This window comes from Platalea leucorodia, assembly GCF_965183815.1.
Source record: "Platalea leucorodia genome assembly, chromosome: 23".
In the NCBI taxonomy this organism is placed as follows: Eukaryota; Metazoa; Chordata; class Aves; order Pelecaniformes; family Threskiornithidae; genus Platalea; species Platalea leucorodia.
Window position 1 is genome coordinate 2,019,786 of NC_138845.1, and position 27,647 is coordinate 2,047,432.

Genomic DNA, 27,647 nt, shown 5'->3' on the forward strand with positions numbered 1-27,647 from the left:
GGCGCGGAGGTGCAGTCGCCGCCTCAGTCGCGACAGGTGTGCGCGCGGGACCCGCCTCCTGGCCGCCGCAGGTGCGTGGGGCTGGGGGGGGGGGGGCAGGACCGCCGGGCCGGCGGGGGGCGCGCTGCCGCCAGCGGCCCTGTCAGCGGGGCCGGGGCGGGGGGGCCCTGCCAGCGCGGGGCCGGGGCCGGGGCCGCCGCGGGGCTGCCCGGAGCGGGACCGGCGCCGGTGGCTCCCGCCGGGCCGCGGCAGCCCGGTGGGGGGGTGCGAGCCGTGCCGGGCTGTGTGGGTGCCTGGGGCCCGTTACCCGCCCCAGAGGCGGGCTCGAGTGCGCCCCTCCGGGCTTCCCCTCCGGTGCCCGGCCCCGCCGGCAGCGCCCGCGGGGGGCAGCGCGGCTCTGTCGGCTCGCACGGTCCGGCACTGAAGGGGCTGGGCCGGCGGCGGCACCCCGGGAGCTCCGCTGCTCAGCCCAGCGCCTCCCCCGGGGCGGGGGGCGCGGTGCCCTGCTCCAGCGGGGCGGGAAGCGGGAAGAGCCCCGGCGCGCACGGCCCGGCGGGGGTTCCCTCGGGAAGGGTGCTGCAGGGGCACGAAGGCTCGGAGGGGCCTGCGGGCGGGCGGGCAGAGCCGGAGCCCGCTGGCGGCCGGCCGGCCCGTGCCCCAGCCGCTCTGGGCTGCCGAGCCGTTTCAGCAGGTGTCCCGTTCTGCGGAGGCTTCAGCCGTCCGTAAACCAACCGGTTCCACCTCGGGGCAGGTGTTAACCAAAAGTTTTTCTTTCAGAACCTTTCCAGATGTATGGATTTTTATTCTACTGTTAAACTCTTAGTTAAAGGTACTGGAGCTAGATTTGCTGCTAAATCGCAGCCCTTCCCTTCCTTAACATCTTGCACAACGCCACATTCCCCGTCCCCGTCCCCTCCTCCGGACGCCATGCTATCTTCAACATAACCTGTCTCTATTGCAATATGCAGAATGCTCGCGATCTCCTTTAAATTTTAATACGTACAATAAAGGGCTATTTCCAGAAATGACTGGGAATAAATTATTCAGAAGGAGCAGCGAAAAAAGTACAGAGATGCTTGAACGTGATGAGACTATAAACGTATGGGAAAGTGCTAAGAATGTGGAATGGCGTTGAAAACGTGGGAGCACAAGTTTCAGGGCGTCTTAGTGTTCTGTTTTATGTCTTTTCTAGTGACTGAGATTCCAAATATGCTACTTAACTTTCCATTTGAACATCCTAGCAGTAGCTACTGCCTTTATAAAGAGATTTTTGCCAAAACAGGCCTGATTGTCTTGAGGTACCCATGGCTTTAATGGAGAAAATGGTAGGGAAACTGGACAAAAACATCACAGGGGAGAAAATGCATCCACAAACAGCGATCGCTACAGGCTGCGATGGAATGCTTGCGCATCAAACCCGGGCTTATTTTCTGCACAATTAAACTAGATTTTGTTTTCTCACTATTTTACTGAATCTGTCCTTCCGTGTAAGGTGCGTGTCAAGGAGCAAGCTGTTATCTCTGCCAGGGGAGGCTCCTAGTGAATGCCCTGCTACCGTTTCCTGGGCAAAACTGGCTCCGTTTTGTGAAAGGCAATTAAAACTGCAAACTGGGGCTTCAGGTGATCTCCCCTTGGCTCGAGATTAATCATAAACCAAAGCTTAAACTGTGGCATGATTCAGAATTCTTTTTTAACACGGACTTTTTTTTTCAGGAGTAAATTCTATCTATCATCTCTGCATCTGTATTCTGCGGCTTTATTAGATCTATATGCTAAATGTTTGCTACTGGGCATGAGCACCAGGGACTACATCCTGTAATCACAGGAATGCTTATTTACTTGCATGTGCAATATGCTTTTTAAAAAGGGAGAAAATCAAGCGTTCCTATTGTATTCTAATTAGATCCTTGTTCTTTGTGGGTGATCATTTGTGCAGCTGGCAAAGGCTGGTAACTATTTTAAGCCAGCCAAATGGAGAGCATCCTTCTCTTAGTTCAGTCTGGACAAAAGTTTGCAGGTTAACAGAAGAGGGTAATGTGGAGATGCAAAATGTTTTCAAGAAAGCATGAATTTCAGAAAGTAACTCTGCAGCCTGAGTTTCTCTTGCCAGTTGAAGGGGCAATGGATGCGTTTCAGAGACGGCCTTAAGCGGAGATGCGAGTCTGAGGCTGCGGTAAGCTGCAACTGGAAACGTAACGATAAGTAGTTTCAGTGTGTTTCAACATGACAACAAAAATAGCCTAACTTTTCTCGTTTGCCACGACAGTTCCACCTGTGCGTCTAAAAGCACCATCTAAATCACTATCTTGAAAAAACACGTACTGGCATGGTGTGTCATTCTCTCCATTACATCAGGTGAATTAAGTAAGGAATGGTAGAGAAAGTCCCATTCTGCCTGCCTGTACCCACCAAGACAGCGACGTGTTCGTCTGCTGCCTGTTTTATCTCTAGGCAGCGGCAGGGTGCAGCACTAGAGAGGTTCCTCTGGTCCCAGCACCAACTGGGCACTTCACAGACCCAGAGCTCCCCTCCCAGCACTGGAAATCGCTGGGACTCACAACTCACAAAAGCGGTGAGACTCCGCTTGCTGCAGCTGAATTCTTTTGGACTGAGGCGTTGCAGAATCCCGAGTCTTTGTCATGTTTAAGCAAGCAGTTGCATTCTATGAGGATTCCAGAAATGTGGTCTTTCCTACCTTTGATGGACCGTTTATGTCAAGGTGTCTTAAGGTGCTTCCATTTGCAGTGTAACTAGTGGTCAAGCAGACCCGTACTCAGACTTGCAGAGTTCTGTGGCCTAATGGTGCAAATCAGTTAAAGAAATGGATGGAAAATATGAGAAAGAGATCAGCCTGCCCGATGGTAGCATTGTAGGATCAGTTAGTGCACTTGCTACAGGCATTGTGTGACATAAGACCAGGGATAAAAGAAAAGAGGAAAAAAGGAAAGGCGTTGCCCTACAAGCTTTATTTTTGTCTTATCAGAGAACTCTTTAAATTAATCTCCCCTCCTTTCCTCCTCCACAAAAGAAAACGAAGTATGTAAAAAGAAAAATCTGATGTAGTCTTGTTGGCTTCTGTGGTGAAAAGCTGTACAAAATCTCTTTCCCTTTACAGCAGGACAGGGTAGTTAAAACTATTCCTTTAGGTAACTGATAGCTATTGCAACATGAGGTTTACAGCTGCCTCCACGAACAAATGGCTTGTTTCAGCTCACAGAGGAAACGGCTGCTGCGTTAAGAATGAACAGCACAAGAGTGAATGAAAAATGTTTGCATAGGAATTACATCCTCTTAGGTTTCATAACTCAAGCCTTCTTACATAAATGCCAGCACATTTGGTTTAGAAACCAGAACAAGAGAGGGCATATTAGGGCTTCCTGGAGGCCGTGTGTGTATGGGAAACGCAGAGCTTCGCATTAGCATCCTCTTCAATCACAGCTCGCTTCTTACTCCTGTTCTGGCTTATGGCTTCTCTCTCACGCCTTTCACTGTGGCTAGTGTTTTTATCAAGGGCACCATCTCAATGGCATCGGCAGAGGAAATTATGATTTTAATCTGATGCCTTTTTTGGAGTCAGTTGATGGACAAGATCCTGAATGAGCAGGGCTTAGTGGCACTAGTATGCTGGGGCACCTGAATGGTGACTTAGTGTCGAATCCCTTTGTGAAACTGCTTTTCTGCTCACATAATTCCTATTGCTGACACTGTCCTTTCTTCCTGAGCAGGTATTTGTGGTGATAAGATGGAGCCTTCCCCGTTTAACAGGAAACAATGGACTTCGCAGTCTTTGAAAATCACTGCGAAAGAGCTTTCTCTAGTCAACAAGAATAAGTCATCAGCTCTTGCGGAGAGGTTCTCCAAGTAAGTGCCGTGAGGCTGCTGAGCGCAAGCTGTGTGTGTAGGTTGACAGCTGGTACCTTGAACGAGGACTGCTTCACTGACAGTTGCTTTGCTTCTTAAAAATAATATAGCTCTGTAGGCATCTAAGTTTCTGGTTTAATATGTGCCGGGCAAAAGTTTTTCCAGTGGCTGACATTGTATTGTTTCAGCAATTGGAATTATAACATCTTTTTTCTGCTGTCGGAAAATAAAGTAGAACGTTTTCTGTCAAACTACAAATTGCAATTTGTTTTTGAGGGCAGAGTATTGGAATGTAGGCGGCTATTGCCATTAGGGTTTTACTTCATCAGAAATGGTCTTTAACTGCTTGAGCATGAACTACATAGGTTTCTCTGCTAACATGGCATTTCCTGCCTGGTACTATGAAAAGTAGCAGTAATGCTTTACCAGTTAACTGGAGACCAGTTAGGAACGGCAGTTCTGTCAACTGCGGGTGCTAGATGTAACCCTCTAGTCAGAGTTCTGTCCGAGAATTTCACAGTAGCTATGTTCTTCACGGATGTCCCTTCCAGATGTCTCGCAAAACTTGTGTAGAGAAGGAATATTACCCTTCCCTTTCCTCTGAGAGGTGGGTGATGGGTTGCAGTCAAATCATCAAGTAATATTTTATACACTGAGAAAGCTGCGTGGTGGTAGCCTGTACATGTTTTCTGGAAAAGCTTTTATTTCCTTAAGGAAACATATAGACTACAGCTTGGATTTTCAGTGGGATTTGGGCAACCAGGTCTCCTAGGCTATTGCATTAATAGCGTAGCAAGGTTTTGGAGTATTTAAATCTTGAGTGTGGGAGAAACTTTATGGAGTCTATAGGGGAAGGATAATTGCAATCTGGACTTTACACAAACATAGCTCTTTAAGTACTCTGGCCTAAGGAGAAGCTGCTTGCTTTGACCACTCTTGTTAAGGTAATTTATTCACCCATTGAAGCTTGATTACAAAACCTGGTCATCTTGCTAAATGTTGATAATCCTTTGAAAAGGGCTTAGTGGAAGTAATCCAAACTGCTATTCCTTAATCAAGTAGGGTCCCTCTGCATAAGCGGTGTCAGTTCCTTGGAAAAACACAGTCCTACTTACTGGCTTTGCCAACACCGACACTCATAGTGAGGAGTATAATTTTTCTAAATTGCTGTTCCCTAAATATTTGTATGTGAAAACATTTTTTTCATTCCATGTAGTGTTTAGATTATCGGTTTTGTCAGGTCAGAGACACGCAAATTGCAACAGCAGAGACTTAAACAGTGTGCTGTGCTGTGCTAACTTCCAGAGTGAGCGCTGTCTGGGACTCTTCAATCCTTGTTTGTTTTCCAGTGTGGTACTTGACTTTCATCCCCGTGTTTCTCTCTGTTACTTCTTCCAGTATTGATCTCTTTTCCTCCATAAACTAACTTTCTCAGCATCTCGTTCAAATTTTGGAACCTTTATAGTACAGAGACATAGGTTCGTGTGTTTGTATTGATTAAAGAGGGCCAGCTACACTCCTTCAGCAGCTTTCAGTCTGTACAGTAAATGCAGCTTATAGAGCAGAAATAAGTAAGGGTACAATTTGCCTACTCTCTAGTGTAACAAGAGGAGAAATCTACATAGGAGCACACCAGTCACAGCAGAAAAAAAACCCAAACAATTGTTATAAAGAAAAATGAGTAATAGAGCAGGTATCTGCACGTAGGAACTTTTTTCTTAGAAGGAACTGAGCCCGTGATATACATTAGTTATTGGTCTGATACCAGCAATTATTTAAAGTCTGAAGCTGATGACTATTATGATATTAGCGTCTCGTTTACTGCCTGTAACATATTCACAGTTGCCTCAAAAGTAGAATTCCATGGCTAAGAAAGACAGAAACATTGATTGCCTGAGGAGACGTTGGGTGACATTTCTTCTCTCTGACAAGCAGAGCTCTACTTATAAATGGCAAAATTTGTCACATCTGACTAATTTGTGCATTTCAAAAGCAACGTGCAATCACCTTGCGCAGTACAGCAATCGGCACGGTCCGTGTGCTCCTAGCTGTGGAGGTACTTATGCCCAGTGGAGTGGTGTGCAGATTGCTGGGAGTTTTCTATAGCTTCTTAAAGGACTTTGATTCATGATCCAGGGTGGCTTATCTTCAGAGGGCTGTGATTACTGTTTCCACTGCAGGGATGGTTCAGCTGCTCATGAAGCAACTGCTGAATTGGTGCCGTTTACAACCCAGCACAGTAAAATAAACTGGCACTTATGTAGATTTTCTGCTTATGCCAAGCTGTAATTTGTTACGGTTCAGCAGCTGCTGTATAAATAGCTGAGTTATTCCTGCAAGGGGGCACAGCAGACAGCTGGGTGGCGGAAACAATACAGCTATTCCAAGGTAAATGGTCTATATTTGAGAATCGGAGTGCTTAGGTAATGAAAAATATTAATGTATGCTATTATTATAAACTGAATGAATTAAAATATGTCTGTCACTTTGCATTGTTCTGGTAGTATTTGCTACTATTTTTCCAGCCTGTGGTTTTATTTGATAGGTCTGGGAAGTGCACAGAATCCTTGGTGGGGGGAAAAAAATCTCAGCTGACTTCAAGAGCCTTAAGTATTCTCGTTAAAAACTGTTTGTGTTTCCCCCCCCCCCCCCTTTCCTCTTTCTCAAAGGTATCAGAAAGCTGCTGAAGAAGCCACTGCTGAGAAAAAAAGAAGTGTAAGTATTTGTTTCCTAGGCAATAAGCAACAGCCTGCAGTCAGAACCGATCACCTACATGCAATGTTTTGTGACAGTTGATTTTTGGAATATCAAAATTGCTGGCGTGTATCCTACAAAAAACTTGGCTTAGACATAGTGTTTGCTTTTGACTCCTTCCCCCTACCCTTTCTCAGTGCGAATGAAAGAAAATCAAATGCCTTCCCCAAAGCTACATCTTGAATCACCAATTCGCTCCTCAGCAAAAGGCAAAACAGGTTAGCCACAACGCATGAATATCCACCTCTTTGTTCTTAGCTGTAGGCAGTTGTGTGGTGCCTCTTCCTTTCTTAACTAAATTTAAAAATCTGCTTAAAAGAAGCTACCAGCCTCTCTGAAATCTAACGTGTGTATCTTTGATAGCCGTAGAATCCGTTAAGGGGGATCTTCTCTGAAGTGGCTTACAGGGTTCAAAATGGCCCTGGATGAAGGAGAGCCATCCTTTTTGGCTGTGTTACAGCCTCGCATTCCCTCCTGTGAGCTACATTCCACTTACTGTTCTGGGGTCAGGGACCCTGGCTGAAATACCAGGCACTAAGATTGCAGGTCTTTGTATAAGCAGATCCTCAGTTTAATTTTTATTTGAAAAGACCGGCAATATTTTCAGGATATGTAGGTAAGTCTTTGTTAGACCATGCTGCCTTGATCTCTTTAAAGCTTGGGGCGTCATTCTTTTTCTGTTTGGGATATAGGTGTGATAAAATAAGCATTCTAAACATTACTCTCGGGTCTTAAATTTTCTTTGTTGCTTGTGTGATCAGGGAACAGGCGAGTCCCAAGCGAGAATGACTTGTGTTTATGAAGTATGCTGGGACTCCATGGGCATGGCGTCCAGAGGTGTTCCTGTGGAAACCTGCGGCGCAATTTTCAGTACTTCTGTTACATTACAACATTTGCCTTATAACTTTAGTACTTTCTTTTAAACACAGTCAGCAAGCAAGCCGATCTTTTTTTGAAGTCTAGGTGGATTCAAGTTAATTTGCAAAGCAGCATTCAAAATGTGACCAGAAGAGTAATAGGGTGAGAGACTTAAATCCTAATATAGCTGCTAATCCTGTTTAATTCCTGTAAGCCTTGCAGACCTGTTCCACTTGCAATGAGTTCGATACGTAGTGGTCTGCATAACGGAGAGAGCGCAGAAGTGCACTGGTGGCAGGTATTAGACTTGAATGAATCGAACGTGGGCTGGTCTGTTACTCTGGGGAGAGGCAATTACCTGTAAGCAAAACGAGTCTGAAAAGCGCTTGAATGTGAGGGGTGCTACTGCTCCACGTGTTACCGTCGAGCTCACAGTGGTAAGGCAGCGCTTGTGACTTGGGTGCATGTTTCCTGCCGAGAGCTTTCGATGTGTTGAGTGAAATAGAAGAAAAATTCCAGCAAATGATCTGGTATTCGTAAATGGGAGCAAAAAACCATTTGTTGTCAGCGCTGGCTTGAGCCTTACACTGCATGGTATAAAATGCCGAAGACAGATCTCTTGTAACTAAAACGCTACTGTTAACTGATGGTAGAAATACATAACTCCCCCAAAGTAGTGGTTTCTGAAAGCTAATCTGTAGCTTTTGGGAAGGCCTACTAATTGTCTTCTGAACCAGCTGGAAGACATTGCGACATTTGGCACACCACCCACCTCTCAGATGGCTGCTTTCGCTATTGTTTGCTTGCTCTAGGGCTAGAGACCCTTCTTGTGGGGATTTTGGTCCCCTTTCCTTCATGTGTGGATTCAAGCCTTTTGTGTGTCATTTAACTCATTAGAGCTTGACTCCCTTTTTCCTTATAAGGCCATCCTGTTTGCTCACTTCCTGCTTTAGCTCCTGACTTTTCTCTTCTCCCCCCTCCTTCCTTTCCTATCCTGGATGCTTTCTCCATGTGGCACAGTTGTAACTATTCACAGCTGTCTGAAAAAGCAGAGAGCTGAGATCAGAACTGAGCCTTTAGCTTCCTTTCGCATAGAAAGGAAGTGCTTGAATGCTTCATCAGGCATATAACTGGAATTAACTTCTTGTTCTTTGTAGAACACAGAAAATCTTCCCCCTCATTTTAAAAGGGGGAATCTGAGTGTACTAAAGAAGAAGTGGGAAAATCCAGTGCTGGGAACGGAGTCTCGGAAGGAAACGCTACAAAGCAGCTGTGCTGAGGTTAGGCACAAGGTCGCCAGCCCCGGGCTCGCAGTCGGGAGCAGCCCTGCTTCTTCCCCAGACGCGGAGCAAACCCCGGGGGCTGGTGCTACGTCTGACGCCCAGGCCCCTTCCAGCACCCCTGGCCAGCTGCAGTGTGCGGGTGGTGACAGCGGAAAGTTTAAAAGCCACTCACCAGAGAGCAGTAACATGGAAAACTGTCTGAGAGAGTCCAGAGAAGTGGAAAAGCCTGAAGCCAGCGAAAACACGGACTCTTCGGGGAAGATCGAGAAATACAACGTTCCGCTGAACAAACTCAAGATGATGTTTGAAAAGGGTGAAGCGACTCAGACCAAGGTAAGGATCTGTCCCTTCAAATCTTAAGAGAAACTAAAACTCTGCTGCCTCTTGGGCATCAGGAAAAGTCCCTGGAGGGAGTGGCTCCAAACTATTGACTCTGCAAATAATTGTATTCATTGTTTTAGTTGAAACATAATGTAGGTGGTGTTAATAACTTACTTGAGCTATACAAATATGTGCAGAGTGCTTATATTTGTGGCTATTTGTGATTGCTCACTGGAGATGTAAAATGAATTTGCTTCTGAAAGGGGTACAATTTAAGAGGGAAAAATAAGTATGGAATTTATTAAGATTTTTTTTTTTAAAGGAAGTTGGGACTGTTTATATCTTGTCTTTAGATTAAGATGAGTTATGCAAGTATGAATTGTGTAAAAATATATATATGTGTATACTTATATATTTATAAAAGAAAAAGTAACTGTTTGAAGTGAGCTCAACAGTCTCAGGCGGTTGCAGTGGAGATGGAAGCGCTGCCGGAGTTAAGAGGTTTTTTTATATACGTATCAGTATGTGAGTCACACATAGGCACATACAGAGAGAGATACAAGTCCTGCAAAATACTCCCATCTTTTTCTTGCTATTCTCTCATCTTTGTATCTTAACAAATGTTTCTTATCAGAAAAAAACTCCTCACGGGGAAAAATAAGCAGAGATAGCCAGACAAGCTCCTGCCTTCACTAGTTTTGACTTGCAAATGCACAGGGCTTGCATTTTCTTACAACTGCTCATGAAATCTGATCCTGCATGTGGACTGCAGACTGTGTGTCCCCGGGGAGAATTGCTTAGCTAGAAAATGAGTTGCATATGCTAGTGACTTGCAACATAGTCCTGAGGCCTTGATGCTGGTGGATTTTCCAGTTTTCTCATAGTTTCCTATACTTCTGGCTTTGTTTTACTGCGGGTGGTTTTCTTGCAGTATTGAGTAAAACAAGCAAAATTTGTAGAAAAGTTGTCTAAATGTGTAACAATTAAGGGCTTCAGAGGAGCACTTCTGTGTTAAAGTGAGTTTTGGGTCTGTATATAGTAATTTCACAACTTAGATTTTCGTAGTCTTTGTCATTATGTAAGAGCTGCCCGTACTATCACCTCCGCTGAAAGGGTGGGCTGTGGCGGGTGATCTCCCGATAGCGCTCCTCTGAACTCTTGCTGTAGGATTAATCAGTCAGGATTCCACAGGAAAGTACCGTTTTGCAGATGGGCTTCAAGTAACTTTATCTTAGCCTGGGGAATAAATTGTTTCAGAGCTGACTGAATCTGGAACTGATGTTTCTGTCAAGCTTAGTAATTCAAATATTGTTGAAAACCAATTGAACACAGTAAATACCATACAGTAGGTATGAAACTGTTCAGGTTAGGTTCAAATTATATTCCTGTTCCAAGTTCGTCTGGTTACTTTTTAATTTTAGAAGGGAAAAGGCACGAAGCGCTCTAGAGTTTAAGCGTATGGGGGGGAGGGAGTGTCTTTGTAGTTAGAAAGCACTATTGTAAGATTTCTGGTTGTGGGAATTTATCTGAGGACTGGAGGATGATGTCATGCAGTCACGTACAATGAAGATAGTTAGGCGCCGTGGGGACACATCTTTTTCACTAAGGTAGGAAGCAACTGCGGCAGTGGTGTAAGTTCGGCTAGCTGCAAGCTCTGCAGTCGCCTCTTCCATTTATGCTTTTCCTGAGCTCTCCATTGATAAACCCCTGGTTTAAGTGCAAGCCAGGCTTCAGCTGAGAGATGGCAATTTTCCTTGGTATTTACTTCAGCCTTAAGGTGTAACTGCTGTCAGAGCTTTGCTGATGAAACATCTGTATAAGCTAAGTAGCAACATGGCAGTAACTTCATGGCAGTAAAGATAAAATGACTTGCCTGGTTGCGGAGCAAGTCTGTGGCAAGAATCCAGATTAGAGCCTGGATTTCCTGACTTAATCACCCACCCTAAACGAACCTATTCTCATTTTCAGGGTTATAAGCAAAACCTCGTAGTTTATTCATTTATTCATTCAGATCTTGTGCTGTCTTCTGCAATTTAGATACAAAGCAGGTATTTTTTAATTGCATCTTCATTGACAAAAATGCTCTAACCATGTCAGAGGCAGGCATGTCGGTCGAGATTGGTTCAGCACTAAGCAAAGACTGAACATCAGGTCTTTTATCAGTTTCAAAGAATTCTTCCTGTAAACAATAGTGAAAGCTTACACAAGGAAGACCAGAAGAAAAGAAAGAGCGAGCAGATCTGCAATACTTCTTAACAAGTTGTCTCCAGGTTGGTTTGTGTTTTTCCTTTAAGGCAAAAACTTAGTGTCTTGTGTAGCTAACCTTATGTGCAGGGTCACATTTGACACAGTTAGTATATAATGAAATAGGTGTAACTTGTATTTGGTCTTTTGCCCAACAACTCTTTGTGCCCCAGGCGAAATGCTGTTAAATCTGTTTGTGGTACCTCTGCACTCGCTTCTTTTGTCTTAGAACCTTGAGGCTTTCCAGACATGAGGAATATTTTATCTCATTTTGCAAGTAGCAGAAGCTGTGGCGTGGGAATTGTGGCCCAGCCAGGGCTGTAAAGGGAACTGAGTGGCATAGGCTAAAGCTGGGAGTCAGGGATTCCTTCATGTGAAAGGTGTTACCTTCCATGAGCCATAATCACCCTAATTACTTGTGGTTGGTCAGTCTATTGATTGTAATGGGAAAAGTCCCTCATCTTCCCTTTGTTAAACTGGTTTTTTTTTTTCCCCTATTACTCTGCTTTTTTTCCCAACAATATAAAACTGTTGATATAAAATCTACACAACATTGACTTTATATCTGTAGGTTTTAGTTCTAAGACGTGTACAGAAATATCTCTGAATTCTAACCAAAGCTTTTGTATTTTGGTGGCTTGGATTTTTACTCTCAAGACCTAGGCTAATTGTGTTATACAACTTAATCTACAGAAAAGTTCTTCAGGTGAAATTGTAGTGCCTGTAGATGTCTGAGGTGGCAAAGAGGACAGGAGGAGAGGAGCTGGCAGGCCTGCGGAGGTGATTCAGTTGACAGTTGGAGTACTCATTAACTCAGCCTGTTTTAGCTGGTCATGAGACGGCTGCCTCTTGTAACAGAACTTCTCCTGCTGCGGGGGATTGCACAGCAAGGTGGTACAATGGGGGGAAAGCTCTTTGCTCTTGAGTCGGAACTCGCCAGCCTTCAGGAAGGTCCTACCGAGTCAAGCAGAAGAGTCTGTTTCTGATGAATATTGAATCCTTCGCTGCTGCTAAAAATATGGAGGTTTTGGGTTGCTTGGAAGAAAACATTGATTTTGTGCATGCATCTAGATGAGGTAGGTGCTGGACCCTGCTCCAGAATTCCTGCTGGTCATAGCTGACCGAACACTTGTCATAATTGTTTGACAATGCACTGGCCCCTTGACAAGTCTTATTTAGAGGTTGAATTTGTTTAATAATTAATTTCAGCCGTAATTCAGAATTCTTTGTCTTCTAAACATGAGGGCAGTTCAGCATGATATTACTGGAGAAAGACTACAGTGAAAATAAATTGAAATGAGATTCTGAAACAAAGGAGGATGAGAAGAGGCAACCCAAACAAGTTTCCAGTCTTGATTTCTAACTGTCTTTTGCTCCTGAAAAGTGCTGATGGTTTCTTTCAGTGAGGTTGCAGTCCCAGATGCTGGATCTAAATTACTTGAATTTAAGACCTTTGTTCCCTAGTAGTGAAAACTTCCTTATGCACTCTGCTGCCAGTTAAACCTCCCATGTGTCTATATGGCAAATTTGTTTTTTCGTTTGTAGCTTTGTCACTCCTGCTGTGTGCAAGAAAATGTGTGTGGTGCCATATTATTAAAAAAAAAACAACGAAAAAATAAAACCACCAACAACAAAAATAAAAAAACCCAAACCCAGGGCAGCAATAAAATAGCTGGGGGTTTCAAGTGGGCTAATAAACATGTTTTCTCTTCTGCATCCTCAAAGGACCTTGTCTTCAAGTGCATTCTGCCTACAATGATCTTCTTTGTATACTAGTCAAAAGCTAGACCCTTTGAGCAACAAATTTGTGAGTTGTAAGAACTTCAGACTTGTGGGCTCAAGGTGACATTAAAGCCAACGTAGGCTGAATAAGAATCATCTAAGGATAGTTTGCACAGAATGAGGAATCTGCAAGTCCTTACAAGTGTGCAGACACTCCCAAACTGAACCTATCAACACATTCAATGGAAGGAAAAGACTTGTCATAGCTAAGCTCTTTTCCAGTAAGAAAAGTTACCAAAGTCTTAAACCACAGAAATAGAAAATATTTCCCATGCTAATGGAAAAAGAAGTTTTCCAGCTGCATTTTCCTTTCCTGGTAAAGTTGCTGTTTTGTATGCCAAAGCAGCCTGATTTTTCACAGTGATTATCTTACAGTGCAGTTCTGTTAAAATAAAACTTTGGAATTTCCTTCAGTTTGGTGACCAGCAAATAAGAAACTCGTTGGAAGTTGGGGGGTGAGGGGGGGGAATGTGTGGTTGGAGCATCTTGCCAAACCTGCCTTTTTCCCTACATTAGCCTCAATCTTCATTTCCAACTGGCTCTGTGATTTAACTCTTCCTAGGGAGGAACATTCTAGTATTTTATAGTTGACTTTCAGCTGTGAAAACGTCCTATCTTGACGAAGTCAAATTAAACTCTGCACTTCATGAGCATTTATCAAAGCTGCTGAAATTTCTTTTCACAATTTCTTATATTGAGCATTAGATTTTGGGGAGTTGGTCTCACCAAATGAGTATCAAATCTGATTGAGCCAGCCAGAGCATCTGTGTGGTAGTGCTACGAAACACCCTGTCCAGCACCGCATTGCCGATAGTGATTGTCCTGGGTATCTGAGAGTATTTATCTCTAGCGCTCTCCTGCTTAAGCTTCAGCCTTATCAGACCTAATTAGGGAATTTTTTGGTACCAAATGCGTGAGCTATCCAAATCAAAACAAGTAACTTTAGATAACTTTTATTACAATAGTATTCTTCTTTCTGTTGCTGAAAATCAATGCAAGTTTTTGATAGCTCACTCCTTTCATCCTTTTTCTGATTTTAAATCTTCATAAAATGGCCTTGAACATCAGCTTCAAAAGAAATTGTACGAAATGCAAAAATCTAGACTGAAGTTTTGTATTTGCAGTGGTAAATGCCTAAAAATCTGATCTTTGTGGTTCTCTGACTTTTCAACAAAGATAACTAATCAAAGGGCATCTACTGACCTCTTCAAGAAAGTGTTTTCCAGGTGACAGAGGGTCAGGTATTCTGTGATCAAACTTTTATATTGGTTAAATAAGATGTCACCTGCTAGACTTGTTTATTCCAGTAAAGCAGATTTGCTAGTGACACCTGTGCATCTTAAAGGATTATACGCAACAATCTTTGTTTGTCCGGGCAGCTGACGGGTGGGTCTTGTCTCTAACAGGTCCCTAGAGACCAGAGGAAGACAGCAGTCGGCAGGCGGATCTCTGAAAACAGCCTCTCTTCGGAGGACTTTGATGTTGGCCAAGGAGAGAAGAGCCATAGCACATCAGGTCAGTAAACCTCATCGTTTGTGTTTTGTTTTGTTTTTTAGTTTATAAAATAAAACTACTTTATACAATACAATGGAAATAACTTTTGCCTTTCAGAAATGGAAGAAAGTGCAGCCATCTTCTATCTGTAAAGTCCATGCAAGCATCGCATTTAATGAAATAAGTCTTGCTGTGAATTTTAAACCATTATACTCTTAAGCATGGGAAACCAAGGCACAGGAGATAACTAGCAAGTTAAGGAATGGAACCCATTTTTTCCCTGTGTCTTAATCCTAGAACAATCTTAGAACTACTTTTAATAGTCAAGCTAATTTAGAAAGTAGCGCACAGACAGACAAGACAATATGCTGCCTTCCTTCTTGCATTAATTGTTATCCCTCCTACCCCGTCCAGACACGGGTAACTACAGCTAACCTTATGACTTGAGCAAAATTATGTATTTCTTCATATGTTTGGAGACTCTTTTCTAAGAAAGCATTTACAATCTTTTGTGTTTTCAGCCTATGGCTAATATTATAGCTCACTGCTTAGTGATGCACATTCTGTTCTTATTTGAGCAATACTGGAGAGAATGGCAAGGACTGCTTACATTTGTTTATTGTCTTCAAGAGGGACCGTAATGATTCATAGAACTTTTTAGTCATTCAAGGCCACTAGCTAGTGAAAGGTTGGGGTTTTTTTATCATTTTTTATTGAAAAACTAAGCTATTACTGAAGACCTGACCATTATACAAGGAAGCTGGATAGCAGAGCAGCCACAGGAGCTGGCTTTTTGAAGTTATTTGTCTAACATCTGATAGCAAAAATGAAAGATGGATGGCAAGCAATGGGGCATAGTTCTGAGAGTCAGGAGATCTGCACCTATGCAAAGTCTTAAGGTCCCAAATGTTTCTTTCCTCTTGAGATAAAAACAGATGCTTCAAATGATTCTGTGAGACTAAACAGAATTATTTCATAACATGTTTGTTCTCAAAATCCTCATCTGTAACATGTCACGCAATAAATTATTTTCATGGAGAAGGTGGGAGTGGCAGGTGAGACTTCCTTCCTCACTTCCCATGTTTTCCCCAGCTATCCCCCTGCAGGAATGATGCATATTTCCATTTAGCCCCCGTAGCAGCTGCTTTCATTTGACAATAACAGCAAAACAATCTTCCCTGTTAGAACTGTTTGCTCTCATTACTTCTGAGACCACTGGCTGGACACTGCATCTGGTGAATATGCTACTTCTGAAACTAGCTGGGTTAAATATGAGACTTGGAGCATAAACCTTTGACTGAAGCATTTCTGTGCTCTTCAGATCTGGAATTTCTGTGGCCTTGGGCGTGGTGAAGGGATGGGATTTGTAAATCTTTCTGTAGACAGGTCTACTGGTGTTCCTGAAAGTTACCCTTCACTCATGTAGTTCTTTTTCCAGGGCATCTTGTAGATACCAGTCCAGCGCTCAGCCCAGATAAGGCAGAGACCAAGAAAAGCCTGGAGATGCCTCGCTTAACAGAAACTTCAATAAAGGATAGGCTGGCGAAGTATCAGGCAGCTGTGTCCAAGCAGGGCAGTTCCGCAGGCCTCATTACCACGGTAAGTCTGTTCTTTGGCTTGCGTAGAAGTGAGTTTTTGTCCCAACCTGAGACTGGAAAGAAGATCTTATGGGAACCAGGCTTTTTGAAGATAATGCCATCTTCTTTTGAAAAGAACTTTGTGCCCATAGGCGTAGTTTCTAATGAAGGGTTGCCTCTACATACTGCAGGAAGAAATAAGTATTTGCATCTTCCTGGAATAATCTTGAAAGTTTTCCAAGGAATTAATTGCTGGCACCCTGACTGAGTTCCTTCTGAAACATAGCTGACATTCTTTTTCTTTCTGCATGTCTGTAGCTCTCTGCATGCAAAACAAACTCAATTCTCTATTGTACATTAGCTATAAGCTAGGGGAAACTGAGGCACAGTAAGATGGAGCGCCTTTCAGTGTCATACAGTGCACAGAACCTGGATCTCTTGGCCTGCAGCTTTGGGATCTCCAGTCAGTTTTCCTCCCTTTCGCTTTTCACCTCCCTTCAAATCTTCTCACCCATTATCCGAATCCAATTAGACTCTTGCAGTGAATGAATCCGTGCCAATTTTGCAGATATTTGATCGGGAAACGAGCAATTAATGAATCATGGTACAGTATTGCAGCTGAAGAGACTGCAAGAATCTAAGCTTTTGTTAAAAAAATGCTTAAGTACATTTGCTGGAACTGTCTGATGCTTTTGCTTAATGATGGGAACTTTTATTGCTTAAGAGTGACTTTTATTAACCAGAGTAATAAATTTTAAGAGGACAGGCCCTTTTAAGTTAGGAAACTTGCACTGGAAATAAAAACCAAACATGATGATTCTAAGCTTTGGAAGAGTGCATGCTTCCTGTGTATCTTTCTAGAGAGGCAGAAGTCCCTACCCAGCTGAAATGATTTCTGAATTTCATATGCAGTGTGGGTCTACTTCTCCAGCCCTTGGGAGGAAAGTCGAGTAAACTTCACTGCATGAATGGAAAGTAATTGCAGCCAGTGCAACAAATCTGATTAACTGCTAATTGCTGATTTCTGCATCCTGTTTCTCGCCTGGATTCAGTTTGCTAGATTGCCTTTTCCAGTTTGTGCCTGGGAGTGGTAGCTGATCCACTAAATTATGTCCTAATGGCAAGAGATTTACTATAGATGTCTCTTGAGACTCTTGTTTGCAAATCCCCAACGCTATCAGTTTGAGTGTCAGTCCAGCCTGATGCTCTTAGGATGTCCCATTTGGCAAAATCTCTTTCGATTTCGACCTGGTACATCGACAAGGGCAGCACATAAGACGGAGCAAATAAGGGTTTCGGAGGCCAATGTTTGCAGTATTTCTGTGTTCCAATAGCAGCCATAACTCTTGGGTATTCCCCTTCCCTGCTGACAAAGCAACTAGGGCTCCTTTGATATGGTAGTGTGGTATTGGTACTTCCCTTCTCTTAAAATGTGTCACATCTGTGCTACAAAGGAAAGCCATAATCTCTCTTGGGAACAACTATTTTGAGGGCATTGTGGTGCAATTAGGCCTGGATTAAAACTGATAGACACTTTTACAGTTGGTTAGAGTAAGGGTGAGAAGCAATCATTTCTATGCATTGCAAGTGATAGAGGGAGAGAGGATGGACGGCATATTTGGAGATCGATACATTAAAATTCTAACATTCAGTTACATACCTGTTAGACGTGGTTGGTTCTGTGCAGACTTGTTTACGAAATCCGGTAAGATGCTGGTGCTGGCATTTGGCTGTTCCTCTTTCACAGCGAAGGTGCCTTGTGAAAGGCACAAGTCTTTCTCCGATTATCTTGTGTCCTGTGGCAATGAAAGAAAGATGAGGTTTCACTGGATTTTGTTTGTTTTTTAAGTCTGAAAGATTCTTTTGTGAAAATCTTAAACAAGCCAGTTTGTGAAGAACAAAAATCTCGGTAAATAACAGAATTATGTTTTTGACTAGTATTGAAGCAAGGGTAGGATTTGCTTTTATGTCAAATTGTATTTTCCAATTACACAGTGCTTTAGATAGTGCTTGTCTTGAAATCCTTGTACTTTCCAATGAAAAGATAACATTTCTGGAAAAGTAAGATGTGGATTGAGCAGGGGAAATGAGAGTTGATTTTAAACAGGAATCTGGACGTAGAGAAAAGGGGTTGTTTAGAAAAATGCTGGCATTACTTCTGTAGAGTATAGCAAAATTCTACAGCCCCATCTTTTTTCTTCATTGGAATGTATCGCTTACCAAGTTTGTATAGATTTTTATGCCCCTTCCTTTAATTATCACTCTCTATACTAGGAAAATAGTTTAAGAAAGATTTTAAGGAAAATAGAAAGCAAGTACTTTCCTAGGGGAAAAGAACCTGTCAACTTTCAAGTGCTTTGTTCTGTAGAATGAGATTCAAGCCAGTGAAAGTGAACTCAAGAATTACAAATCTGAGCAGAAGGAGAATATGCCACCAAGTCTTGAGGACTCCATTTCCTATCAGGATGGGGAGAAGGTAAGATGCTCATGCTGGTGAAGATGAAGGACTTCACTTTAAGTGGAACTAGTTGTAGGAGCGCAGCTGATAGACTTGTTCCACATGCCATCTAGAAATTGAATATGAGCAGCTGATACAGATTATTTACATGCTGCAGAATCCTGATTTTAATTATTTTTTTTAGACTGTATCTGAATTATAAGCTAGCAAGTCTCTGTGGAAGACTTTTAAGCAGATGTAGAGAATGTCTAGAGACAAATCTTGAATTTTCTCTGAGAGTTGCCCTGTCTTCTCAATCATGACATGCCTGTAGTGTGACAGAATCCTTCAATATCGTGCTTATGATTTTCTGATGGCTTCAGCAGCTGACTAGGGCTGAAACCTCTGATGCTTTTGGGGGGGGTTTTGTCCTGTGGTGGGTTTTTTTTTTTACTCTGCCATTAATTTTTGATGACTATGATGAAGCCACCTAAACTTTTTTGTGTCATATTTCCTAACTGTAAAAAGATGATTCACAGCTAGGTATTTGGGTTTTTTGTGGGTTTTGGTGGGGGTTGGTTTTTTGTTGGTTTGTTTTTCTTTTTTTTTTAATAAAGCAAAAAGGAAACCACACCAGAAAAAAAACCCATGAGAAGCTGTGTGTGACACAAGTAAAATGAGTTTGTCACTACTACTTCTGCATTTAGTGGCTAAATTTTGATTAAGGTAACTGAGAATGCCAGTTTGGGTTTGTTCCTGGTTTTGAGCTGTAAATTGAGACTAAATTACTCTGTGAATTAGAGACAATAAAGCACGCTCAAGCATTTGTATACTAAACTGGGGACAGCAGACGGGATAAAAGTAGCTGAATAATAATTGGGGTACTGTGTATTCCAGCCATTCTGAACACGTGGCAGCCTAATGCCAGGAGGGCTTTTAGAGCTTTCCAGCCTTCCTCGGGCAAGGGGCCAAATTGTTGCTTTCAGCTGTTCCTCACTGACAGCTGAGCAGCTTCATGTTTAACTGGTCGAGGCTGCTTTTTGCTAAAAGGTGAGTTAATTAAAGGAACACCTGTTAAATCAGAATACTTCCCTATTGTTGAATGGAAGATTTGAATAAAATTTCTTGTATTCAGCTGTAATTGTGAAGTTACTTGTTGAGGTGTCCAGGTGCAATAAAGAACCTGAATAGAACATTGTTTGAGAGCCAGGATTGTCCTTTTGAAATGACATGATGAACTTGGGAAATAAGCCTAATTAAAACTACTAGTAGTAAATGTCAGAAATGGGAATCTTCTGGCAAAAAGGAAACAAAAGAAACTTGCTAACCTTCTCTGTCACTTTTCACACTGAATCCGTGAAAGCTTTAGTAGCCAGACACGTGTGACTCTAACAGCCACAGAACACGCTGATGCACTTCCCAGTACGCTAGTGTTACAGTTATTTTACCACAGTATGTTAATATATGTAACAGTATGTTAATATATGTAACTTGCTTCCTCGTTACCTCATGAATTTGCAAACTTCAGTTGCTTGCAATGGACCTTCCAATCATTAAAGTGAAATAGTGATGATTTGCAGTTAATCTTGTCACAGTACTTTAGTTTCTCAGTGTAGCTATTTACAACTCTTTGATTTAATAGCAATAGTGCCAAATTTAATAAAGAAATATACATCAAGAGCGTTATCTGTAACATGTTTAGTATCTGAAACTGGTTTATATCCAACTCTTCTAAAAAGATTCTTTTAAAAAATATGAATCTGTTTCTGAAGGAGGATGAACAGGATAGGTCTAGGCGTGTTTGGCCCAGCCTGGGAACTGCAGACTTCTGGTTCTACAAAAGCTTTATTAACATTCAGCTGCTCTTTTTTTATATTTTTTTTTTCCCCAAAAGCACTGTCTTTGCTGGATGTTTAAATGCCATAGATTTGTCAAACGTTGGAGGGAGCCATGAGATTTCCAGTAAATGTGTACTGCTTGGTGTCAGGGGGTTTCTAAGTAAGAAAACCTGGACTGTACATCAACGAAATCAACAAGGATTTCCGAAGACTAATAGATAAAGGTGTACGAGCTGCAGGTGTTTGGGAAAACAAAATAATATGATGTTTGGGTGAGTGAACACTATGGCAGATGATCTGAATATTGCAAGAGCTGTAGAATTGAGGATGTCTACCTTGTAGCTAGGATTACCATTCTTGCCAGTCAGCTGGACTCTGCCTTGTGCCTTACAAAACAAAAAGTAGCTTCATGTGCGCCTCAATGTGGCCAGTGTCTTCCTGTTTAAGCACTTACAGTGTCAGTCTGCCTGTTGTGTTACTCAGGCCATGACTGCTCAGACTTCAGAAGGTCAAAGGCGCTCATGGTCTAATATTCTCTTGCAGGTTTCTGTAGGTGAGAACAGCTTGTCTTTCCACTCTGGTCTTCTAGAGGATGGCAATGGTAAGCACTTGTTCTCCTGCCTCAACAAGAGTAAAGCACACGGCTGAGGAAGAGCACTAACCCTGCCCAGTCGTGCGTAGGATGCTTCAGATCAGTCCTGTCAAATGATGAATTTGACCCAATAAAAATCTGTCTTGTACTAAAAATCTGTCCTGTGCCTAACTCAAACTTTATAAGAATTTCTCTCAGGTTTAGCAGTTCATTTGCAATTGTAATTCTAAGACATCTGTAACTCTTGTTTGCTCTGATTGAACATATTTAAGTGTAGCTTCCCCACCATTTGGACTTAAACTTATAGCTCTGGCAACTACTACCTCAGTCAATAGGCTGAAGTACTTATTAATGCAGGACAATTACCAAGTGTCTCCGGTGTTGTCCAGAGATAGCCGAGATCCTATTCAGCGAAGTACGTAAGCACGTTCTCATGTTGCCTTAGCTTTACGCCTAAATTCAAGCCCACACGTGGGCACTTTGCAGAAATGAAGAACAGTTCCTGGAAGTTAGATGTTGGATCCCTTTATATTAATTTCCTTTATATATCAGCTGAACTTTCCTAGTAAATTAGAAAAGTAGAATGATCATGTTTAAATATCTAGATCTAAAGGTTTAATAGCTCAAGAAAAAAATGCGTTAGCCCTTAGCTGGTAGGACTGCTGTCTGGTCTTATGAACACAAGCCTTCCATGGTTTTAAAGTCATTGTAATTACCTTTTCTTCTCCCTCTGCTCCCTTAGTTGGACAAAACTTGGAGAGCAAGACAGAAATTCAGAAACCTGTCAGCACAAAGCAGCAAAACTTTGGTTCTAAACCAGCTGGCCAGACAGATGCATCTCTGCCAAAAGCAGTGAAGGTAAAGCAGTGATTTATTCTCAAACATTGGCGATGGTTAAAACCAACTCACTTCTCTACTTAATATTGAAAAGCCTTAATGCAACCAGTGCGGTCACAAAGGGTCTGGCGGTAACTGTATCAATATCTGATCTGTCTTCATCAGACTGTGTTCATGAGGGAACTTTAATTCAGAATGGAAAAGCATCTCAAAACTGTCAGTTTTTCTTCAAAGACTAAGTTTGAGTTGCTTGCTGGGAGTTGCCCTGCTGCTGTTACAACAGTGTGCCCCTGCGACAGAGGCAGCTTCTCTTCAGTGTGGGAGAAGGGGTTTGAGCAGGGGATCGTATCGGGGCTTGTCTCTGCCTCTTGTAAAGTCAGTGCTCCTAGAGACTGGCACTGAGGTCCTGATACTGCTCTTCAGAGCCTTTAGGAGGCTGGGACTTGGCTTTCCACCCTCCTCTTCCAGCTCTTCCCAAGGTAACTGCAACTGGTAGCAACTTTCTAGTAAGGGCGCTGCGTTGATTGACTCCACAAAGACTGAGTCTGGCATTCTGAATAGCAAATCCTTAATGTTACATTTTCTTTAGCGGGAGCTATAAAGCGTAAAGCAGACGGAGAACTTCTTGGATAGGAATGTATTTGCTAATCTTATTAGACACACAAACAGCAGCGCTGAACGTTTTGATCACACTGAACTCTCTTGTCACGTGTGCTGTCTGGAGTTAGGATGCCTGTTCCCTGGGCTGCCACAGACTTCCTGGCTCACTCCTGAGGAAACAACTGTGCTTTTGTTGTTTTCCCCATCTTTGAGAGGAACAGCACTGACCTCACGAAGACCAGCGAGATGTGGCTTCCTAGTGTTCTGGAGTATAAATGCCAGTACGCGGAATTAGAGCTGCCTATAACGTTTTTGTAATCTCAGTCTGTTACAGCGTGCAAGATACACAGAACCTGTGTGTCTTGGTCCTCTGTGCTGTCTCTTTATATTATTAGAACCATTTTAGTCCTCTACCTTGTTACTGCTTTAGATGCTGCACTGCCGAGATAGAAACCTGCTGTTTATTCATGTAAGGTTCCTTTTTGTCTCTTCCAGCTTCTGTTTCCTGTTCTTGGTTCCTAACCTCTACTCCTGCCTTCTGCTTCCCTCCCAATGTGAGCTCAACTCTCAGCTTTCTCTCAAGTTTTTTAATATTTATTGGGCTTCACCTTCCTCCTGTAGCTCCTATTTGTAGTATGCCTGGAAAGGAGTTTCTCTCTCTTCACACCCCAAAACGCCTCTCCATCAGACAATAGGGCTCATTGTTATACAAGTAAGTTCCTCTTGTTAGATGGGGATGTGCATTGCAGAAGCACATGCCAGCACCGTAATGTCATCTTGCAAAATGAAGCTTTCAGGGAGAGTGGCTTTTTGATGGGCAAGCAAATTGTTGCTGCCTTACTCCCTGTGGCAAGCATGGATGGTTAGATTTGTTCGCAACAGTAAACCGTCATTTTTTGAGATTCCGTTTAGTGACTCAAAATTCAGAATTCATATGCAGTTTTGGCAGCACCTAGAAATTGTAGATTTTTTTTTTTCCCCCAAAAGGAACCCTGAACTTTTGTTCGTCAAGCTGTCATCATAATTAGAACTTTAATCTACAGTAACTTCAAGCAATGCCTTAACAAAATTGAAATACCTATTAAACTGGAATTAAATTGGCAGCAAACTTTATGGTTGTGACAAACTGGCTTCAGCTGGCTCTGTCTTCAGCAATCTGTCCCTCATGTATTCTAACTTTCATTGCCTAACCATTGTTTCTGGTCTGTTATAAATAAATTGCTGTAATTATGTCTTCCTGTGACCTTCCTGTTTTTTCTTTAGCCATCATATTTTTCCGTAAAGCTTTTTAGTAAGTTTGTAGCAGGTAATTCTTTGTCAAAGGAAAGCTACAATGTCAATGTGTCTGTGCAACCCCATGGTGCCTAGGCACTCTTTTACCCTGCTGCTAAAGTAGTTGTAATCAACATGCAGCCTGAGACTGCCAAATTTTCAACTGTAAGTTATTTAATTTTTTCCTTTAAAGCGTCTTCCCTATTGGCCAAGCTTAATAGATTCCAAGAAGTGAATGGCATTGAGTGACCCTTTTTCACGGACAATGTACTTGCTTCCTTGATGCTGTCTGAAAACAAAATCTGAAATCGTTCCCATGCAGTGCAGCAGTGACACTTGACTCCTTAGCATTTAAGTTGAGCCTTGCACTAAACTCTCAGGAAACTCTCTTAGTGAGCACATAAACAATTTTAGCTGTTTAACCTCAAAGCCCTGCTCACTTTAAGTCTTGAGCAAGTTTGAGGGCTGCGTGTCCTGAAACCTGAGTATCGTTTCTTTGCGATAGAACTGGAATTGCTTACAAATGAAGTCAGAAGTGTTTCCTGCTGCCTGCATCTGTGCTGAGACTATCTCCTCCCCTTTAAGAGAGGAGAGCATTTAGCAAAAGTGGATCATTTCAAGCTGTTGAGCAGCCTGTTCCACTCCTTTCCTCTCCCACCCTCTACCTTTTATTTTGAGGTTATTTCAGCTCTTTTCCTACGCTATTTTTGTTTTATTTTGGTAAGTCTCATACTGACTGTAATCTACCTGAATATTTCTTCATCATTTTCCTATAAAGAAAAATTGAGGTTGCAGAAATAGATTAGACAGCTTTTTGGGAACTGCTCAGTCAAAGTTATAACTGAGTTCCAGTATTTTCATTGTTCCCTCTCAACCATTGCTCAACTTGTGATGCTTCAGCTCTGGAATTCATTGGGGCAAAACCCTGGCTCGCTGTCAAGCCACAGCAATCCTGTGGGCCTGCCATAGCCTCTTCCTCGCTCGTTGCCCACCAGAACCCACTCTGCCATAATTAGCGCTGAGTTGCAGAAAGTGAATTGCTGCAATTTTTCTGAGAACTCTGGAAGCCGTGCGTGAACCCAAGCCAAGTCCCCTAGCAGTTGATTCATTTTCCAGTTAATAAGCTTTCTCTTCTTCCCGTAGAAGTTTCAGTTGCCAATGAAGGAAACCTGTGTTGGGTGTCAGAAGACTGTGTACCCGATGGAAAGGCTCTTTGCCAACCAGCAGGTGTTTCACATCAGCTGTTTCCGCTGTTCCTATTGCAACAGTAAACTCAGGTAAACACACTGCTCCATTTGGCTGCCATCTAGGAAGTGTAGCTTTCCTCTTCAGCAGCTGAGGAAGATGCTGTTCAGGCTTAGCTGAGCTGAAGACAACCATAATCCAGTGAGCTGGAGAGGAGCGTAGGAGTGGTAATACAGTCCTAGCTCTGCCAGTGGCTTTTGCACTTGGTGCAGTCTATTTTTAAACTCTTAATGTAATTTTACGTGGGGAAAAATATAATGTCCAGCTTTGTAAAGAACTTCTGACGTTTGAAAAGAGGGCCATACAAACTCATGAAAGCTGTAAGCTTGTCTTTTCTAAACACGTTGGAAGACTGAAATTGAATCTCTTCAGTAACATAACTAAAATATACCCCCATCTCGGTGGCTGAGACAGGGAATGCTAACATTTGACTTTGTATTTTCCTGAACAGTCTTGGGACATACGCGTCTCTGCGCGGGAATATTTACTGCAAGCCTCACTTCAATCAGCTCTTCAAATCTAAAGGCAATTATGATGAAGGCTTTGGACACAAACAGCATAAGGAATTATGGGGAGGCAAAACTGAATGTGAAGAATCCCTGGAGAAAACTGTCCACGGTGTAAATGCAGCAGAAAGTCCGCAAAGCTCAGGAGTGGAGGATGCCCCAATTGCAAAAGTAGGAGTGCTGGCAGCAAGCATGGAAGCAAAAGCTTCAGCTTTGCCTGAAAGAGAAGAGAGACCGGCAGAAACAAAAAAGCTCAGGATTGCCTGGCCGCCTCCATCTGACCAAAGTATTCAAGGCAGTGCCTTAGATGAGGGCATCAAAGTATTAAAACCCAAATGGCCCCCGGAAGAAGAGATTTCCAAGCCAGATGTGCTGGAGGATGTGGATCTGGATCTCAAAAAGTTAAGAAGATCTTCCTCGCTGAAGGAAAGAAGTCGTCCCTTTACAGTAGCAGCCTCATTTAGAACAATGTCTGTTAAAGGCCATAAAACAGAGAATTCGTCTTCCCCTTCTAAGGCAGAGAGAGACATGTTGAAAAGAAGTGAGGAACTGGAGAGAGAGGTCATGGTAGACAAAAAGCAAAAGGAGAAGAAGGTTGAGAACAGGAACATCCAGAGTGCTGAAGAGAAAAATGTAGAGGAAGAACGGGAATTGTCTGGTATCAAAACAGTAGAGCATAACTTTGTAGAAAATGGCCAGGTGAATGCAGAGACAGATGAGGAAGAACATGCTATGGAAGAGCAGGAAATTGCAAACGAAGAATTCCTTGAACCAAGTTCTCCTAAGCATTCCAGCTTAGCCAATGTTGTGACTGCTAAGGAATCATCTCCTAACCAGAATCGCAAATCCCAAGATGTTGGCTTCTGGGAGGGTGAAGATATGGAAGACCTATCTGTGGAAGAACAGATCAAAAGGAATCGTTACTATGAAGAAGATGATGAAGAATAAATTGGCCTTTTACTAGAAAACTTGCTGCAAGGTGCTGGGCCTTTTTAAATCGGTGTTCTTAGCTTTAACAAACAGCTGTCCTCCATGAAAGTGATGCTATGCTGCACATCGACATTAAGGGAATCCTAAGTACAAATTATCTCAACTAGAAGAATACTCTGGAAACCTGCAAAGAGTGTATTTAGGTGCATGGAAACAAGTATCTGGCTGTGGGATAGCTTCAACAGGTAATCTCTGTCCGCAGCACGAGAACAGGGCTGTTCTGTACTCCTACTGTCTTTTCCTTTTTGAGCTCCAATACATATTTCACTAACAATTTACAGAATTTCACTGTACTCACAATGGTGGTGTGAAACAGGCTTTCTGTCATACACTACTTTTGCCACTACAAATGCTACTGCAGTGCTTAGGGACCAATTTCAAAGGGACTTTCTGGCCTGCTTTAAAAATGGTGACTAAATGCACTTTAATACATGTAAAGGGCACAACTGGGATTTTTTTAATAATAAAAACTTTTATGTTTGTGCTTAATATCCAACAACTAAAGCGTCTTAAACCGAGTGCAACCTGATTTTCTTTCTCAAAACTGCCTATGATCAATTGAAGGCTCCCTACTCTCTGTATTTTTCTCTGTGCAACTGGAATGGTGTACCCGTTGCTGGAACATATGTATTTTGGTGCTTATCCAGAAGCTGTGCTGACTGACAGATCTCTTTGAGGACAAGTTAACAATTTGCAGTAGCCTGCAGGGCATTACTTTTGCATTTCATACGCATTTGAAGTGGGTTTTTTTGGTTTGGTTTTTTTTTGTTTGTTTGTTTGTTTGTTTTCCTTGGAGCTCATCATCATACATTTTAAACTGCAGATAATATTTTTAAGGCCTTTTGACAACAAATCCTACTTGTATCAAGCTGCCATAAATCTTTTCATTATGGCTGTGAAATTATGCTGCATTGCAAAAATCTCTGGAATAAAACCATCTGAACAGTGAAACTTTCTGATTGCTAGCATTGAAGCTTAGTACATTTTTAAACTTGACTTCATTTATTTTACAAATAATGAAACCTTGAATGGTGGAAGGAGGATGCCCTTTTATATTAGCTTTTATTTGTACTGTATTCTCATGAGAATTAGCTCTTAACTATACTTGAGGTGTAAAATATTCTGCTTTCTTAACAGTCCTGCTAACTACAAAACC

General features: G+C 42.4%; 1 protein-coding gene across 3 annotated transcripts; it reads left to right on the forward strand.

Moving 5' to 3' along the window:
• LIMA1 (LIM domain and actin binding 1) lies at nt 1-27,640 on the forward strand. 3 transcript variants are annotated; one of them, XM_082332448.1, is made up of 12 exons: nt 11-71; nt 778-829; nt 3,726-3,861; nt 6,531-6,576; nt 8,631-9,089; nt 14,510-14,618; nt 16,036-16,196; nt 18,543-18,650; nt 20,993-21,050; nt 21,784-21,899; nt 24,894-25,027; nt 25,447-27,640. In XM_082332448.1, exons 2-12 carry the CDS (start codon nt 793-795, stop codon nt 26,447-26,449), a joined length of 2,367 nt encoding a protein of 788 aa, XP_082188574.1. In that variant the 5' UTR covers nt 11-71; nt 778-792; the 3' UTR covers nt 26,450-27,640. The 3 variants fall into 3 exon arrangements, with proteins under 3 accessions (XP_082188575.1, XP_082188574.1, XP_082188576.1); XM_082332449.1 differs by lacking the exon at nt 778-829 and having other exon boundaries at nt 1-71; XM_082332450.1 differs by lacking the exon at nt 18,543-18,650.
• The last annotated feature ends 7 nt before the right edge of the window (nt 27,641-27,647 follow it).